We start from the raw sequence: 17,269 nt of genomic DNA, 5'->3' as shown, positions 1-17,269 counted from the left end.
ACTTTAGTCATTTTTTTCCGTTGTGTGATAAAAGCTTTCAGCACTGTATTCAGCAAATAGCCTCCTGTAGCATCCTTTTTTAAAAAAAGCCCTTCCAAGTAAAGGCATATTTCAAACTGTATTAAGAATATTTTCTGGCTGGGCATGGTGGCTCATGCCTGTAATCCCAGCACCTTTGGGAGGCCAAGGTGGGCAGATCCCTTGAGCTCAGGAGTTTGAGACCAGCCTGGTCAACATTGCAAAATCTTGTCTCTACAAAAAATACAAAAATTAGCCGGGCGTGGTGGCGCTCACCTGTAGTCCCAGCTACTCGGAAAGCTGCAGAGGAAGGATCGCTTGAGCCTGGGAGGCAAGGCTGCAGTGAGCCATGTTCATACCACTGTACCCCAGGGTGACAAAGTGAGACCTTGTCTCAAAAACAAAAACAAACAAACAAAAACAGGAACAGAACATGAATATTATGAATATTTTCCATCATAATGACAGTCGCTGCTGGAGTAAATGTACTCCAGAAAGATTTTCTTCATTAAATACCTATGTCAAATAAATGAAGATTTGTGACCATTCCGACAACTGTCATTTCCGTATCAGCTCAACAGTGTGGTACAGGTTATTAGCTGGTGTTCGGAAAAAGGCACATTACAGGAAGTGAACTTGTATCATCACTGCAGTCCTCAACACAGAATTCCCATTCTGCTTTATCATGGTGCAAAGGACAATTCTGCATGTGAAAGGAAGTAAAGGAAAATTTTAACAAAAACGAGTTGATGAGTTACCCTTTGTTGCTAAAGTTTGTTTAATTTCAATTAATTTTCACAGAAATAGCCAATAACTGCTTCATTTAACAGATATTCACTGAGTGCTTACCATGGGTCAGGAATATTCCTAAGTGCAAGATATAGCCATATCCTGAAAAAAAAGTGGCATTGCCATTACTGAGATGTGGAAGACAGCAGGAAGAGCAGATTTGTGAGAGAAATCCAGGAGTTTGGTTGGAGAGGAGTTATTTTGCTAATGTCCATTAGACATCTACGCAGAGATGCCAAGTAGATTGAGGACACATATCTGTGAATCCAAATTGGCTGAGAACCTCTAAGCTTCAATAAAATGGTCAATATAACTCCTTTAAGAATTAAAAAATGTAATTTTAAACAGGAACTATTTTGAGTATTATTTCTTTAGTTGTCTGGTGGTTAAAACCACTTTATCTTCTGTGACTTTTTAAAAAATTTTACTTTTTATTAATTTTGTTTAAAAAATAGAGACGTGGTCAAGACCAGGTTGGTCTTCAACTCCTGGGTTTCAGTGATCCTCCTGTCTTGGCCTCCCAAAGTGCTGCGATTACAGGTGTGAGCCACCATGCCTGGTTATCTTCCATGACTTCTAAAATTTGAGTACTGGCCAGGCGCAATGGCTCACACCTGTAATCCCAGCATTTTGGGAGGCCAAGGCGGACGGATCACTTGAGGTCAGGAATTCGAGACCAGCCTGGCTAACATGGGGAAACCCCATCTTTACTAAAAACAGAAAAATTAGCCAGGCGTGCTGGCAGGCACCTGTAATCCCAGCTACTTTGGAGACTGAGGCAGGAGACTTGTTTGAACCAGAGAGGCAGAGGTTGCAGTGAGCCAAGATTGCACCACTGTACTCCCGCTTGGGCGACAGAGCATGGCTCTGTCTGGGGAAAAAAAAAAAATTGAGTATTGGAAATCTTTTTTTTTTTTTTTTGAGACGGAGTCTTGCTCTGCCGCCCAGGCTGGAGTGCAGTGGCCGGCTCTCAGCTCACTGCAAGCTCCGCCTCCCGGTTCACGCCATTCTCCTGTCTCAGCCTCCCGAGTAGCTGGGACTCCAGGCGCCCGCCTCGTCGCCTGGCTAGTATTTTGTATTTTTTAGTAGAGACGGGGTTTCACCGTATTAGCCAGGATGGTCTCGATCTCCTGACCTCATGATCCGCCCGTCTCGGCCTCCCAAAGTGCTGGGATTACAGGCTTGAGCCACCGCGCCCGGCCCTTTTTTTTTTAAAGACAGAATCTTGCTCTGTCACCCAGGCAGACAGTGACAAAAACACAGTATACAGTAGTGGAAACACAGCTCACTGCAGCCTCGACCTTCCGGGCTCAAGCAATCTTCCTGCCTCAAGCTCCTGTATAGCTGGGACCACAGGCACACGTCACCATGTCTGGCTAATTTTTTAAATTTTGTGTAGACACAGTATCTCTCCTTGTTGCCTAGGCTGGTCTTGAACTCCTGGGCTCAAGCAATACTCCCACCTTGGCGTCCCAAAGTGCTGAGATCACAGGCATGAGCCACCGCACCCAGCCTGAAGATATTATCTGAAGGTCAGGTTGATCACAATGACATCTTCTAAGAAATCCACTGGAAATAACTGTATTATCATATATGAATGAAGACTGGTTTAAAAAATTTACGGTTTTATCTGGCTAAATTTTAGTCCTATTGCTAGGAGTAAGTTAATTTTTTAAAACTCTAAATCTAAGAAAAAAAGTAACAAAGTACAAATCTAATGTATCCCAGTAAGAAGGATTTTAATTTTAAAGAAATCTAAGAGAGTGTAACTGTTTTAGAAGTGATTTGGGAATAGGGTTGCTGATGTTGGCCAAAGACCCAGTCAGACTGTGCAAGCATGTCAATAAACATCTATGTCCAAGCAATGGCAAAAGTTCACAAACACAGGACAACAAGGAGACTCCCATCACGATAAGAGTTGTGTCAAAGAGTGTCACATACAAGGACATAGAGAAAAAGGAAACTAGGTAATTCAAAACAATAAATTAAAAGAAGAGAAAAGCTGCAGGCATGCTGTGAATCTCCACCTCAAATGAGCATTTCTGACCTGTGAGTAGTGACTATCGGGCATGGGGTCAGTTTCATGGGTCTTGAGCAACATTGAACACAAAGTGGAAAAAGAACTTCCACATCAAGATGGTAGATGGGAATACATATCTGATAGCTTGTACTCCAAACTCAGCTAAATCTACAGTAAAGGAATTCACACATACAAGCACACACACACAAACCCACAAGGACCAGGAAGACAGCCATCAACCACAACACAAGTTTGGAAGCTGCAAAGCATATGGACAAGTGGCAAAGGATCTGGTAGACTAAAGCAAGCGAGTCCTGACCAGCAATGGGGAAGGTTGAGAAATAATGAGGTATGCAGCAGACTCCTCCAAAGATGCGGGCACTGACATCCCCAGATGCTGCGGTCCTGAAGGAGAGGAAAGGAGCAGCTGAATTAAGGAGGCTGGGGTAAAAAGGTGCTCAAGGTACAAACGAACCCCTAGATCCCTGTCCTCACTCCAACTTGTTCTCTCTCAGCAGACATTGGGATGCTTCTCTGTGGACGGTAAGACAGAGGGGTCTCTTAGCCTGGGGAATACTAAGCACAGCTGGACTCAGGTGCAACCAGAAACAGAGAGCAGGTGACTATATGCACACACACCCTTCCCACTCAGCTCCTAATACTGACATCAGACCTCTACTCTCCAGTCTGAAGATTCATCTCTAGGAAAGCAGACCAACCAAGTGAAGACTTTAACACACCGACCTCAGGGATCCCTCAACCAACAGCCCATCCAGATACCCCACAATAAAAGAACCTCTGATTTGAGAAGGCCCATGCATTTGTGTGGAACTTCCAATCAGCATTTCCATCTCTCTTCTCTTTATCATAAATAACCAAGGGTTAATGGGCACTTGAGGAAAGCCTCTAGTATGAACAAATAAACCCAAATAAACAGATTAGGGAAACTTAGAATGGTATATACGCTGTGGATTCTTTTAAAACTTAATTTTTTTTTTTCAGAGATGATACTCCACTCAAAAACAAAACAAAAAACAAACAAATCCCAGAATGTTTAGAAATTTTTTAAAAAAAGCTCTTGGGGCCAGGCGTGGTGGTTCACGCCTGTAATCCCAGCACTTTGGGAGGCTGAGGCAGGTGGATTACGAGGTCAAGAGATCGAGATCATCCTGGCCAACATGGTGAAACCCTGTCTCTATTAAAAACACAAAAATTAGCTGGGCGTGGTGGTGTGCGCCTATAGTCCCAGCTACTCAGGAGGCTGAGGCAGGAGAATCGTTGGAACCTAGGAGGTGGAGGCTGCAGTGAGCCAAGATTGCGCCACTGCACTCCAGCCTGGCAACAGAGCAAGACTCCCTTTCAAAAAAAAAAAAAAAAAAAAAGATCTCAGGAGGCCCTTGGGCCTCACAACACACATATGCCACCTACTTCGTGGCAGCTAATTATTATATACTATATATATATTTTTTTCTTGTTTTGTTTTTTTTCTTAAAATAAAACTAAAGCCTTTTTTTTTTTTTTTTTTTTTTTTTTTAAGACTGAGTCTCACTATGTTGCCTAGGCTGGAGTGCAGTGGCGTGATCTTGGCTCACTGCAACTTCTGCCTCCTGTCTTCAAGTGATTCTCCTGCCTCAGCCTCCCAAGTAGCTGGGACTTAAGGTGTGTGCCACCATGCTCAGCTAATTTTTGCATTTTCAGTAGATGAGGTTTCACCATGTTGGCCAGGCTGGTCATGAACACCTGAACTCAAGTGATTAAAAAATGCACTGGGGCTGGGCATGGTGGCTCATGCCTGTAATTTTGGCACTTTTGGGAGGCCCAGGTGGGTGAATTGCTTGAGGCCAGGAATTTGAGACCAGCCTGGGCAACATGGTGAAACCCCTTCTCTCCAAAAAATACAAAAAAATTAGTTGAGTATCATAGCATGTGCCTGTAGTCTCAGCTACTCTGGAGGCTGAGGTTGGAGAATCGCTTGAGCCCAGGAATTAAAGGCTGCAGTGAGCCATGACTGTGCTACCACACTCCTCACTGGGTGACCAAGTAAAGACCCTGTCTAAAAAAAAAAAAAAAGAAAGAAAATCAAGCTCTTGGAAATCTTTAAAAGGTATGATAATAGAGGAAAAAAATATTAGAAGGATTGGAAGGTAAAGTTGAAGAAGCAGAGTAACAGAGATGGAAAAATGGGAGTGAAAAGATAAAGTGGAAGGTCGGTAAAGGAGTTCTAACATCTGAATAACAGTAAGAGAAACCAAAAAAAAAAAAAAAAAAAGGGAGGCAATTATCAATGAAGTCATTAAATTCCCCAGGACTAAGAAAATATGATTTTGATTGAAAGGGTTCAGCGTGCCAAGCACAGAGGATGGAAACACCCTCTCCAAGGCATGTGATCATGGACCACTGGAGGAAAATAAGATTCTAAGAGTTACAAGAGAGAAAGAAAGTGGTCACATACAAATGGCTGCTAGACCACAGACCAATGCCTTCAAAATTTCAAGAAAAAATGTTATCTAAATACACGCTGTTAAAACTGATGGGAGAAGAGAATAAAGATATTTTCAGACATTTCAGATCTCAAAAGTTTTACCTCCTACACATGTTTACAGGGAATCTACTCAAGGATGCATGCCACCAAAAAGAGGGAATAAGTCAAAATAGGAATACACAGGACACAGAAAATAGGAAATTTAACCTAAGAGGCAAAGGGAAATCACCAGGGTGGTGGTATGCGAAAGTCAATGGAACTACAGAGATCTTGCTCATGGCTGAGACCATGAAGGTATTATGTTTCTAACACAAATGGCTTAAACACAAGCTGCATGACTCTTAGATTATCTGAGCAAGAGCACTGTTTCCTAAATTGAAATACAGAAATTAAAAATCTGCCTGAATTCAATTGATTCTATATAGTCTTATATACTTCTATATGCAAGTGTACATGAAGTTGGTAACAGCAGTGGCCTTGGCTGAGTGACATGGCTCACGCCTATAATCCTAGCATTTTTGGAGGCCAAGGCAGGTGGACTGCTTGAGCTCAGGAGTTTGAGACCAGCCTGGGCAACATAGTGAGACCCTGTCTCTATTTTTAAAAATAAAACAAAAACTAAATAGTAGTGGCCTTTAGGGCAAGTGGGTTGTGGGCCCCTAGCAAAGAGATGAGGAGAATGACTTTTTACCATTCACCCTTTTATTTTTTTTGACTTGTGTCAAAAAAACAAGTTGTACTTGTTCAACAATGAATATATTCCCTAATTCAAAAAAGAATGGAATGAAAAATACCTGATCACCATACTTAACAAGAATGTTTTATGAAAATTAAACATATAAAACTAGATTCCATATACATATTGTGCTACACTATAAATATGTGTTATATTTATATATTTTTATATGTTATATTTATATTTATTTATATATATTTATAATGTTATCTAACACTATAAATGTGTTAAAGAGGTTATGACAGAAAATGTTTCTTACTGAAGGTTGCAAAGAACTTTGAAAACAATAAACCAAGTACTCTGGTAGAGACCTGCTTTCCTACAATACTGAGCATCCACTAGGTCCTGGGCACTCCCAGCTCTGAGATGTTTGTGCCCTTGTATGTGGAGGTGCACATGGAACCAAATATCCCCACCTGGTGCTGGAATTCCAGGTGCAGTGTCCATTCATCTCTGTTCTAGGCCCACCTCTGTAAACAGCGTTAGGGAGGGCCTCTGGCCATGTGTGAGAAGGTCACTACAGGGAAACTTTGAAAAAAAATAAAGATGACAAAACATCACTGTTACAATTTTAAGGAATATTATTCTAAAACAAAAAATATTATTAATAAAATCATAGGTTTATTCCAATATTTTAAAATATTTTCTGTAACATTCCACTCAGAAAGTAGATAACCACAAAGTTCTTCCCTAAGGAAGGGTGCAAATGGAATGTAATATATTACTGTACTCTGTAGAATACAAACTGTGAAGACAAGGAAATTCAATTATTCAATTTTTTCTTCCTACACCATTTCTGCTGGAGAACTGCTCACTCAACATCCCAGAAGCTATCTTGTTGAAATTTGCTACCACGATATAGGAGTGATGAACCTTCACTCTCAGCATAATGAATGTGACACTGCCTATATCCATCCTGTGTGAGAGTTAAAAGGACAAGCCCCCTGCAGCACACGCCAACCAATCTATCAGAGCAGTCATACACATGACTTCTGCCAAAATCCGCCAACTTAATTTTTAAATAGCTAAAATATGATCAAGGTCATATGAGTACTGCACTTGAAACTACAAACATCCTCTGTTCACAAATGTTCACTGTTATAGCAACAGCACTTTGAGACAGTCAAGGGCACAATCACATTTTTAAAAATCAAGAGCAAAAAGTAAACACAAAAGGGCATTTGCATGAGGCAGAGAATCCTGTTTCTTGGCAGTAGACAGAAAACTGGCTAAAGAAATAGGCTCACAGATACGTACAATCTACAATTTGATTCTAAGTATTAGTCTTGAAGACATAGCTATACACATCCCAACATACAGCCTACTATTTTACATTAGTAGTTTCTTATATAACAGTTGGAAGAAAAACGTATCAAAAACCAAACTAAATCATATTAACCACTTTAATAAACCCCTTTATACTTTCTTTTTTTCAACCACTTTACTCCAGGTTTGGTTAGTATAATCACAAGACTGTCTAGCCTAACAGTCTAGAGAAAACCCTCTGGTTCCAAGATGATGCCTTGCTATATAGCCATTAATTATTAAGCTCCTAGTAAACCCTGAATTAGATATAGAAATTTGCAAAACAGTATTTCCAAGCATGTGAAAAGCAGAGGAAATTTAAGGCAGATGGTAACTCTTAGAAGAGTCACACGAGTATTAAATTGGCACGCTGGAAATGGCTCATAGCAAAATCTAATTTTCCATCGAATGAGGGGGCCGGACACAGTGGCTCATGCCTGTAATCCCAGCACTTTAAGAGGCTGAGGTGGGAGGATCACTTGAGTCCAGGAATTTGAGACCAGCCTGGGCAACATGGCAAAATCCCATCTCTACAAAAAAAAAAAAAAAAAAAAAAAAAAAAAAAAAAAAATTAGCCGGTGTGGTAGTGTATGCCTGTAGTCCCAGCTACTTGGGAGGCTGAGGTGGAAGGATCACTTGAGCTCAGGAGGCAGAAGTTGCAGTCAGCCGAGATGGTGCCATGGCACTCCAACCTGGGTGACAGAGATCCCATTTCAAAAAAACAAACAAAAAAAGGAACGGATTGGGGCTGCATGGTTAGGCTACACTGAGGAAATGTTCCTCTTACGGATCCACAAAAGAAAAATGACTTTTAGTGCCATGTGCCTTGCAATTATCTATAGCAAAACAGTCTAGCTCCCTCAACCCCACTGTGTGTCCAGGAAAAGATAGTGAAAACATTTCCTGGAGAGGTGAAGACTACAAGGAAGCTACCAGCTTACTGTGCACAGGTGAGAAAACGTCATGGTAAAGGAGCACCACGTGTTGATTTTAATAGCTTTTTCTAACTGGAGGAATCTGTCACATGCCATAGGAAAATTGCTCCCTGCCCTCTGAAAAAAAAAAGTCATACAGAAAAATCAGATTCATAAAAGAAAGTATACATCCAAAGTAGGCAAAAACTATGGTTTATGCTTTCAAAATATGCAAAATAATTTCACTATAAAATACCTTGATTTGCATGTGACTTAGTACTTATTTCATATTAACCAGATTCAGTTGCTTTGATAAATGTGTTTTAGAATATCTATTTTTATGCCAAAAGATAAACCTTACATTTGTGCATCCATATGTAAAGCAATCCTGCTTGGTGTTATGCACCCAAGATACTAAAAGATTAATAACATAATTTTAAAAAGCTCCAGTTACGGACTAACAAATAATATATTTCCTCAAATTTTCTGAGCTACACTACTGACCTGTATTAATGCAATTTGAATTTTCAGATAGAAGTACCACTCAATGGTTGGTTGTTACAACTTAGAAGCAATAGGGTTGGGAAGCTCTTCAAAATATTGGCCATTAAATCATAAGTAAAATTAGAGCTGGATTATCGTAAGTGGAGTGCCCTAACTTTTCTTATTTCATACTCTGCAAATTGACTCTAACATTCATAATCATGTCCTTTTATGTGCTTTAAGTGGACATACTGACTTTGCAGTCTATACTTTGTAAGAGAGCAGGTAACTCCAGCACAGAAGAAACTATGTAATGCGGAACTGGGGAGGACTTTAGTGGCACTATTCCATTTTTATTGATCCAGACTGTTGCTTTCAATCCTGCATTGAGGCCTCCTTGGATGTCGGTTTCTAATGTGTCACCGACCATCACACAGTCCCCAGGTTGTACTCCAAGAAGATTGCAGCAGTAATAAAATATGGATGGTGCTGGTTTCTCCTCTCTCTGCTCTCCACCTACAACGACAGCATCAAAATAGGACTGACAGGCACAAGCCTCAATCTTCTCCCTCTGGGTCTGTCTATCCCCATTCGTTAAGAGAAGTAGGCGGACCTCCTTTCGAAGTTCAGTAAGCATGGCTTTGACATCTTCTGCTAGTGTCATATGCTGTAAACGTGTAGATTTCCAAAGGAAATAACATTCTTCAGCCAATTTTCTATTGGCTGCACCACCTTTTGTTTCCTGGATTGCTTCTTCCCAATGTGAAGTCCTTAAATCAGTAATGCATGTATTGTAAGGATGAAAACATTCCTTGCTGAGTTTAACTTGAACTTTATCACAGATGATTTCAGCCTCTTCTTTATAATGGTATTTTGATTGTAAGAGTTTTATCACCTAAATAATGGAAAATAACTCCATTAACACATTGCATGTCTTTAATAGTCATGCCCTAGGAAGCTGTGATCCTACAAGTGGCTGAGAGATTCCAACTCCACTCCTCTGCTTTAAAGCAGCTATTTCTGGTGGGAATTGGCCTTATTTTTAGAGTTAACAAAGTGAGGTTCTCCCAACCTCTCTAGAACTCACTCATTTTAAAAAACCAACTTCTTCATATATAGCTAATAACAATCCTTTGTTTGGTAATTTAGAGTCCAACATCTTTCATTCTGGTCACGAAGACATGAAAATAAAACTTGTGCTTATTGGGCCGGGTGTGGTGGCTCACGCCTGTAATCCCAGCACTTTGGAAGGCTGAGGTGGCAGGCTCACTTGAGCCTAGGAGTTCAGGACCAGTGTCGGCAACATAGCGAGACCCCATCTCAAAAACAAAACAAAAAATCCTTGTACTTATTTTCGGTAAAACATTTAAAATTTCTGACAACCACTATTTAGACTATTATCAGAAAAAAATAACACCTAGTTCATCTAACTTTTTCTCATCTACATCCATTTCCTATTTTGAAGACCTAAATTGACTATCACCTATAATGGGATTGAATTCTATACTTTTTTTTTTTTTGAGACTTTTTGAGACAGAGTCTCATTCTGTAGCTTAGGCTCAAGTGCAATGGCACCAGCTCAGCTCACTACAACCTCCACCACCCAGGCTCAAGGGATTCTCCTGCTTTAGCCTCCTGTGTAGCTGAGATTACAGGTGCCCGCCACGATGCCCGGTTAATTTTTGTATTTTTAGTAGAGACAGGGTTTCACCATGTTGGCCAGGCTGGTCTTGAACTCCTGACCTCAAGTGATCTGCCCGCCTCGGCCTCCAAATTACTGGGATTACAGGTGTGAGCCACTGTGCCTGGCCCAATTCTGTACTTTTTTGTTTTTGGATACAGAGGCTCGCTCTGTCGCCCAGGCTGGAGTGCATTGGCACAATCTCAGCTTACTGCAACCTCTGCCTCCTGGGTTCAAGTGATTCTCCTGCTTCAGCCTCCCGAATAGCTGGGACTATAGGTGCCCGCCACCATGCCTGGCTAATTTTTATATTTTTAGTAGAGGCGGGGTTTCACTATGTTGGCCAGGCTAGCCTCGAACTCTTGACCCCAAGTGATCTTCCTGCCTCTGCCTGTCAAAGTGTTGGGATTACAGGCACGAGCCACTGTGCCGGGCCCCAATTCTGTACTTTTGAGTTAAATACTCCCTCTCCCGTATTCCCAAGGCTCTTGATGTGTGCTTTTATAACACTAATCCATTTGGCCGGTCTTCTAACTTTTCCTAAAACCCCTAATGTGGCAAGCATTGTACTACATACTTACATACATTATTTCTAACCTTTTCTACAATCCTGCAAGACAGTTCCATGTTCCAAATGAGGCAGGGAAGTGCAGAACTGTTAATAACTTGCCCATCTGGGATCTGCATCCATACCTGCTTACTTCCAAAGGCCACATGCTTGCCTTTGCACTACGTCTTAAGCGCTGGAGACTGGCCTTTGTCCTTGGAGCATTATCTGGTGGGGAATATACAACCACTACAAATGATGGGGCGGGGGGCGGGGGGGCATGCCATGACAGTTTGAACAAGCTATGGGAATAATACGGACGCCATTCCACAGAGTAGCTGGCATAGGAAGTCACATTGAGACCAAGGAGTAAACAAGCAGAAAAAGTGGGTATGGGAAGAGAAGAAAATCATTCCAGACAGAGGAACAGCATGAACAAAGGCCAAGAGTTCAAAATTTTGTGGAAAAAGCAAGAAGCTGAGTCGAGCCCAAATGCAGGCATGTAAGGGAGGATGCCAAGAGATGCAATTGGGGAACCTGTTTGCAGACAGTTTGTGAAGGGCCTTGAACCCCATGCTATAGCAGGTGCTGCCTAAATCCCCTTGGCACACACTATATTCACTCGCCAGTGGCTTCCCACTCAAGTGCGGGCCTCTCTGCTTGTGGGCTTTACTCGGCCACATACAGGGTATCTATACACACAGGAAGGGGCTAAAAAGTATTGCCCTGGGAGCAGCCCTCAACAAATGTAGGGTAGAAACTGGCGAATAAATATCACAGCTTCCTTGCCCCTTGGGGAGCGCAACTGAACCCTATTCTGTGTACTCTCTCCCAGAGATCTCCAGCTGCTCACAGCAGTAACCTGCTCATTAAGCTGCTCTAACCTGTACTGGACTCCTTCCCCTTCTTGTCTCCCTGACCCCTTAACGTGTATCCTGGGATCACCTCATAAACTGCCTGCACTGGAAGTCCTGTGTTCAGGTGAGCGCCTGAGGAAAGTCAAACAGGCTGGGCAATGCTGGCTCTTTGAAATGCACCCAGCTACGGCTAAAATATATCTCTTGTAACAGGATTAGAGAATAAGCAGTATGCTACTCACACCAAAAACTCAACTCACCTACTGAGAGAAAAACGCACGTCTTTTTCTTCCCTCAGAGTAAAAGAATCACAACAAAGGAAAAGGGTCTTTTTTTTTTTTTTTCCCCAAACAGGATCTCGCTCTGTTACGCAGGCTGGATGGAGTGCAGTAGAGGAATGATTATAGTTCACTGTGGCCTCAAACTCCTGGGCTCATCTCCCTTCAGTCCCCTGAGGAGCTAGGACTACAAGTGCACACCACCATACCCAGCTAATAAGTTTTTTTTTTTTGTAGAGACAGGGGTCTGGTTGTATTGCCCAGGATTGTCTTTAACTCCTGGCCTCAAGCAATCCTCCTGCCTTGGCCTTCCAAAGTGCTGGGAATTATAGGTGTGAGCCACTGTGCCTGGCTGAAAGGAAAATATTTTTTGAGGTATTTGTGCTAATCGGAAAATGTATCAGAAGACTTGGCCATATCAGAAAAAAAAAATTTTTTTAAAGAAAAAATAAAAGAAAATGTAATCATTAAGAAAAATCTTACCTGCCCAAGAAAAATATACCAGCCCTAGGAATTTTAGGTAGAGGCAAAACACTGTAAAATTTTGCTTTATAAATTTCTATTAATAAAACTTTTTCAATCTCCATGTTTATCTCATCATTTTTGCTAGCAACATCAATTGAAGGACTCTTAAGCTATGACTGACAGGAGCTCCAAAGTTTCAGCAACCCTACAGCAGTGCAAGGACACATGCCTCTAGGACTCCACAGAGCTTGAGCTCAAATAGGGGCTGGCTCATAACAAGTAAACAAAGAGCTCCCAATACAGACTCAATTCCCTGTTACTTCAACTGGTGCTTCATTAAGCACATTCTTGGGGCTCTGAAAAAGTAGGATTTGCTCATCTTAAAAGGGAGATGTTTGTAAAGGCATGGTATGCCACTCTCAAGTTTCAAAATCTCTTCCTATTCTATCCCTTCAATTAACTTCCTCATTTTGTCACACAGCAAGTAATCACAGATGGGTGTGGGACAGTAAGTAGCATTTTAACAATATTAACATCTTTAGGAAAAAAGCTTATCAGCATTCATTTATTAGTTCAAACAGAAATTAACACCTACCCTGAATTAGTATGCGTCATTACAAACTCTCCTAACACCTGCACTGAAAATGCGAGTATTGATTGAACTGGAGGTGAAGGAAAAAGCTCTCTAACTTGCAGGTGTGATGATACTTTGTGTGTGACTGGTAAGGCAGGGCTGAAAAAGATTTTGGTATGAAGAGCCCACCAGGTGCTCGCTGGCCTGAAGAAAGGGGCCCTGCTCTGATAGATGGGCTATCAGTTAGTAGACTAATATGAACTCAAACTTCACTCACTTCAAAACTCTATCTTAAGGCTCTGAACATATACAAAAAAGGAAACTCTATTCTTCTACTGTCTGCTCCCTAGACCCAGAACTAAATTTAGTATCATCAATACTTTAGTTAACTGATTTTAAAAGACTTTTTGAGGGCTTAGTTTGGGAACCATCTAATACTTCACAACATTTTAAGAAAAGTGTATTCTGAATACTAATCATTTGGATATGAAGTGTATGGCAGGTGCACCTGACAGCACTCACTCACGTATAACCTTAGAATGACTCTGTGGTCTATGAGGAATGTGTATTTGGGTTCCAAGATAAGGAGTTCAGGAGTGTCCAATCCAGAGATTCATTTCTTATTTAGGAGGAAGATCTGGACCATGGCCCATCCCATCCTGTGGAACTCAGGTTGCAGAGGGGATAGAGGTCCTTTTTTTTTTCTTTCCATTAAACGAAGGTGGCCAGGAGGAGGTTGCTGCAGGGAGGGTGCTAAGTGAAAATGCTATATAAACTGCATTCTTTTTACAAGTGGCTGCAGTTCTGTCCAGCCCACTGCCAATGGACCATCTTGTATATAAGTTTCTGCAAAAACTCTTTCTCATTTGCTGGCTTTGAGTCTCATCTTCAGCCTCTTGAACATGGTGCTATCCCTACTGAAATCAATAGGGATCCAGCACGACAGACGGGGATGAATTCCAAATAAAACTATTAATACTTTAAAAACACACTCACAAAATGAGACCTGCACTCAGCCTAGCAATTCAAGCAGCCCTTCTGTTATTTTTATTTCAAGTCTGTGCTCAAACATCACCTACTCGATGAGGCCAAATCTGACCAGTCTATTTAAAATGTTGATTTGTTACCCTCTCTGCTTTTTCTGCCACACCTGTAAATATTTATTATGTTCACTGCCATACCCACTAAGAAGTAAATTCACAAATGCAAAAATCTCTTCTGCTTTGTTCACTGAGAAACCCCAGGCTTCTGTAGAAAAGTTCATGAGTAATTACCATGAAAAAACAGGTCTAAAGAGGGAGGAAAAAAATAACTTCCCTAGGTGATTAAAAAAATTAAAGTTGATACATACAGTCAGTATCTGACCTCTTGTCCCCAAGCCCAAGGCAAAAAATGGCTGGACCTTTCCCTCTTCCTCCATTCATAAATTATTTACAATGATTTATGAAAGCTGGCATGTTACTTTTGAACAGGTCAACACCTATGGATGTTATTGTTTCCTTACGTGATAAAGTATTCCTTGTATAGCCAAGAGCACATAGTTCGATTCTGCTCATTTATTAGGCTAATTTCTTATCCTGCTAATTTATTATTACAGGCTAATTATAAAGGAGGCAGTAATAGAACCAAGTCTCGAAGTAAAAATTTGTATCCATCCATCCAGCATTTATTCAACATTTGCCATGTATCAAACGAGGAGAATTAAGACAGCTTGTTCCCTCCCAAGAAGCTCACTATTTAGTTGTAGGCACCTGACTTTCAAAATTAATTGTAACATCCTTTGACAGATGCGTTAAGAAATATCTGAACAAAATAGAGCACTAGTATAAGTGAGGGTGTAAAGACCAGGGAGACATACAATTTAGTCTTTGTTTTAAAAATATTGCTGTGGCAAGAATGTGGAGGACACACTGGATGTGGTAAACCTGGAGACAAGCCCACAGCCAACAGTCTAGGTGAGAGATGAGTTCAGCTGTAACTGAGACATGCACGGGGAATGTGCAGTGGTGGACAGGCAGCATACGAGGGTGGAAGGTGCTGTAATTCGCTGAGTGGACACTGCACCCGTGGGCTTCCCAAACATTACAGGGTTATTGAGGACTAATATAACTCACATTTTATGAAGATACAAGGCTAATTCCTTGAGGCACTTTCAGCTAGGTTTTCGGAGAGCTGTGATTCATATTCAAATGTCTGATTTTTAAAGCCCAAACTCTGGAACTACAGCAAGAATTGGCCTAAAGCAGTAATTTAATTGGAATGCACAGGGCTCAGCTTACTAATAACACACAGGTAATATGCAACGTCCGCAGCCAGAGATACTGGAGGCAATATGGCACAGGGTGGCACCCCTGAGGTGGAGGCCAACGTTATATAGAAGGGACAGTTAAAAGTGGGTAATGCCTCAGTAAAGTCATGAAGACAGACTTTAACAATGTCCACGGATTCTGGCAATTTGGGACTGCCTAGTGACCCAGCAAGTCTATTTCAGTCTAGCGGTGAAGATATAGCAACATTACCATGGATTTAGTAATAAATAGGAGGTAGAAATAAGGAGAAAACCGGTATGGATTTCTCCGGGAAAACATGGCTGTCAAGAGAGACAGGTAACATCTAGAGCAGGAAGAACAGCCCAAAGGGAGGCATCCTTTTTACAGCTTTTTTAAAACTACAGGGCAAACATGAATATGCGGCAGAAGTGGAATGCAGCTAAAAAGAAAACGGATGAGGTAGTGGAAGATCCAGGGACACAAAAACTGATGAAGCATGAAGAGGACGGGGAGCTCAGGTTCGGACGAATTAGCTTTTGAAAGTGGGTTTTCCATATCTGATAAATCCTTTGCTTTCCCCTTGAAGCTGAAGAAAGAGAAAGGGAAGCCGGGGTGGACTCGGGCTGGAACACGGGAAGGTCTGAAACAGCCTCCGCGCGTGGAGAGGCGCGGTGCCGCGGAGCAGCGCCTCGGGAAAGGCATGCCCTCGCAGCACGGGCTTTTGCTGTGTCACCTCAGAAAGCCACGGGAACCACCACCCCGCCACGGAGGCCAGGAGTTCTGTGGGGACAATTCTCTAAAGCAGGGCTTATGTCCAGGCTTGGTACTGACAGCCGTGTCCCTTCTTGGGGCAACACTGGGGCTAACTCTACCAAGTCTCCTCCCGGCACCCCCCACACCGACAGGCTGACCGCGGGCGGGCCCAGCGCCTGGTCTCGCGGCTTTGCTGTCGCCTCCCACGCCCACGGGTACCTCCGCCACCATGGCAGCCGTCACGGAGCCCTTCCGCGTCCCGAGTGCCGAGGCACCCGCCAGCAGCCGCCCCGGGGCTCGAGGTTGGGTGGCGAGCGGTCGCCAGGTCACGGAATGCAGACCCGCAGGGCCCGTGCACCTCCAGCCACCTCCGCACCCGGATGCTCCCGAGGTCTCAACCAGCAAGAGCGGCCCGCGGCGCCGGGGTGGAATGGGGTCACGGGGAGGTGAGCGCGCAGGACGCTGCGGGGCGCACTGACCCCGCCTAGAGGAGCGCCACGGGAGGGGACGTTACCTCCAACATGCCTCTCCTGCTCGCCCCGGCAGTGTCGATGAGAGTGTTATCCAAGTCAAAGAAAATGGCCCGCACACGGCTCAGCCCCATAGCGCCGGCCGCTCGCGCGACCAGTAGCCTCGCCGCCGCCGCCGCCTGCGCATGCGCAAGGCGAGCTGCCCCGCGAAACGTGGGAGGAGCCGCGAAGTCACCAGACCCTCTCCAGGCGCCGGTGGAACTCCGACTGTCGGTTCATTCCCTGCGCCACCGAGAAAAGTGAGATCCCGCGAGACTCCCGGAGTCCGGTCTCTCAGGAGTGCTAGAAGCGTGCGTGGGCGCGGAGGCGTGCCGCGACTTCTCAGTGGCTGTGGCTGGGGTTGGTCCGAAGCGTGGGCCTCTTCGTGTGGTGTCTTTCTGCTTTTCGCTTTCCTCCCTGGGCCCTCCGGCGCGAGGGACCGTCATCGCTGCCCCTAGGGAGGTTGTCCGCGCTGCCAGGCGCTGGGCAGCGGACTCTCCGGGTGGCCGGGCGGGCGGCGCGGAGACGTCTGCGGGCCCCGTGTCGGCAGTGAGCGCTCGCGGTCCTAGCCTGCCTGGGCGCGCAGGT

General features: G+C 43.4%; 1 protein-coding gene across 6 annotated transcripts; it reads right to left on the bottom strand.

The window, feature by feature from the left end:
- Positions 1–372: 372 nt before the first annotated feature.
- NANP (N-acetylneuraminic acid phosphatase) lies at positions 373–16,833 on the bottom strand. 6 transcript variants are annotated; one of them, XR_004052888.1, is made up of 6 exons: positions 16,687–16,833; positions 9,004–9,642; positions 8,292–8,402; positions 6,462–6,573; positions 868–909; positions 373–721 (listed from the first exon to the last, which is right to left on the bottom strand). XR_004052888.1 is itself a non-coding variant. In XM_030915796.1 (5 exons), exons 1-4 carry the CDS (start codon positions 16,774–16,776, stop codon positions 6,493–6,495), a joined length of 921 nt encoding a protein of 306 aa, XP_030771656.1. In that variant the 5' UTR covers positions 16,777–16,833; the 3' UTR covers positions 373–721; positions 6,462–6,492. The 6 variants fall into 6 exon arrangements, 4 of the variants coding, with proteins under 4 accessions (XP_030771656.1, XP_030771657.1, XP_030771655.1 ...); XR_004052890.1 differs by lacking the exon at positions 8,292–8,402 and having other exon boundaries at positions 8,769–9,642; XM_030915796.1 differs by lacking the exon at positions 868–909.
- Between the last annotated feature and the right edge of the window lie 436 nt (positions 16,834–17,269).

The sequence above is a fragment of the Rhinopithecus roxellana genome, chromosome 13, assembly GCF_007565055.1.
Source record: "Rhinopithecus roxellana isolate Shanxi Qingling chromosome 13, ASM756505v1, whole genome shotgun sequence".
Lineage (NCBI taxonomy): Eukaryota > Metazoa > Chordata > Mammalia > Primates > Cercopithecidae > Rhinopithecus > Rhinopithecus roxellana.
Note: the sequence above shows the minus strand (reverse complement) of the source record. Positions and strands in the feature narration are given on the sequence as shown.

Excerpts from the sequence above, each read along its gene's own strand:
- NANP (XM_030915796.1), bottom strand. The coding sequence starts at position 16,776 with ATGGGGCTGAGCCGTGTGCGGGCCATTTTCTTTGACTTGGATAACACT. Across the intron at positions 8,403-9,003 it reads TACAAAGTATAGACTGCAAA|AGGGCAGGGAGCAATTTTCC; the intron begins GTCAGTATGTCC and ends TTTTTTTTTCAG. Across the intron at positions 6,574-8,291 it reads CGTTTTCTCACCTGTGCACA|TTTCCCTGTAGTGACCTTCT; the intron begins GTAAGCTGGTAG and ends TTTTTTTCAAAG.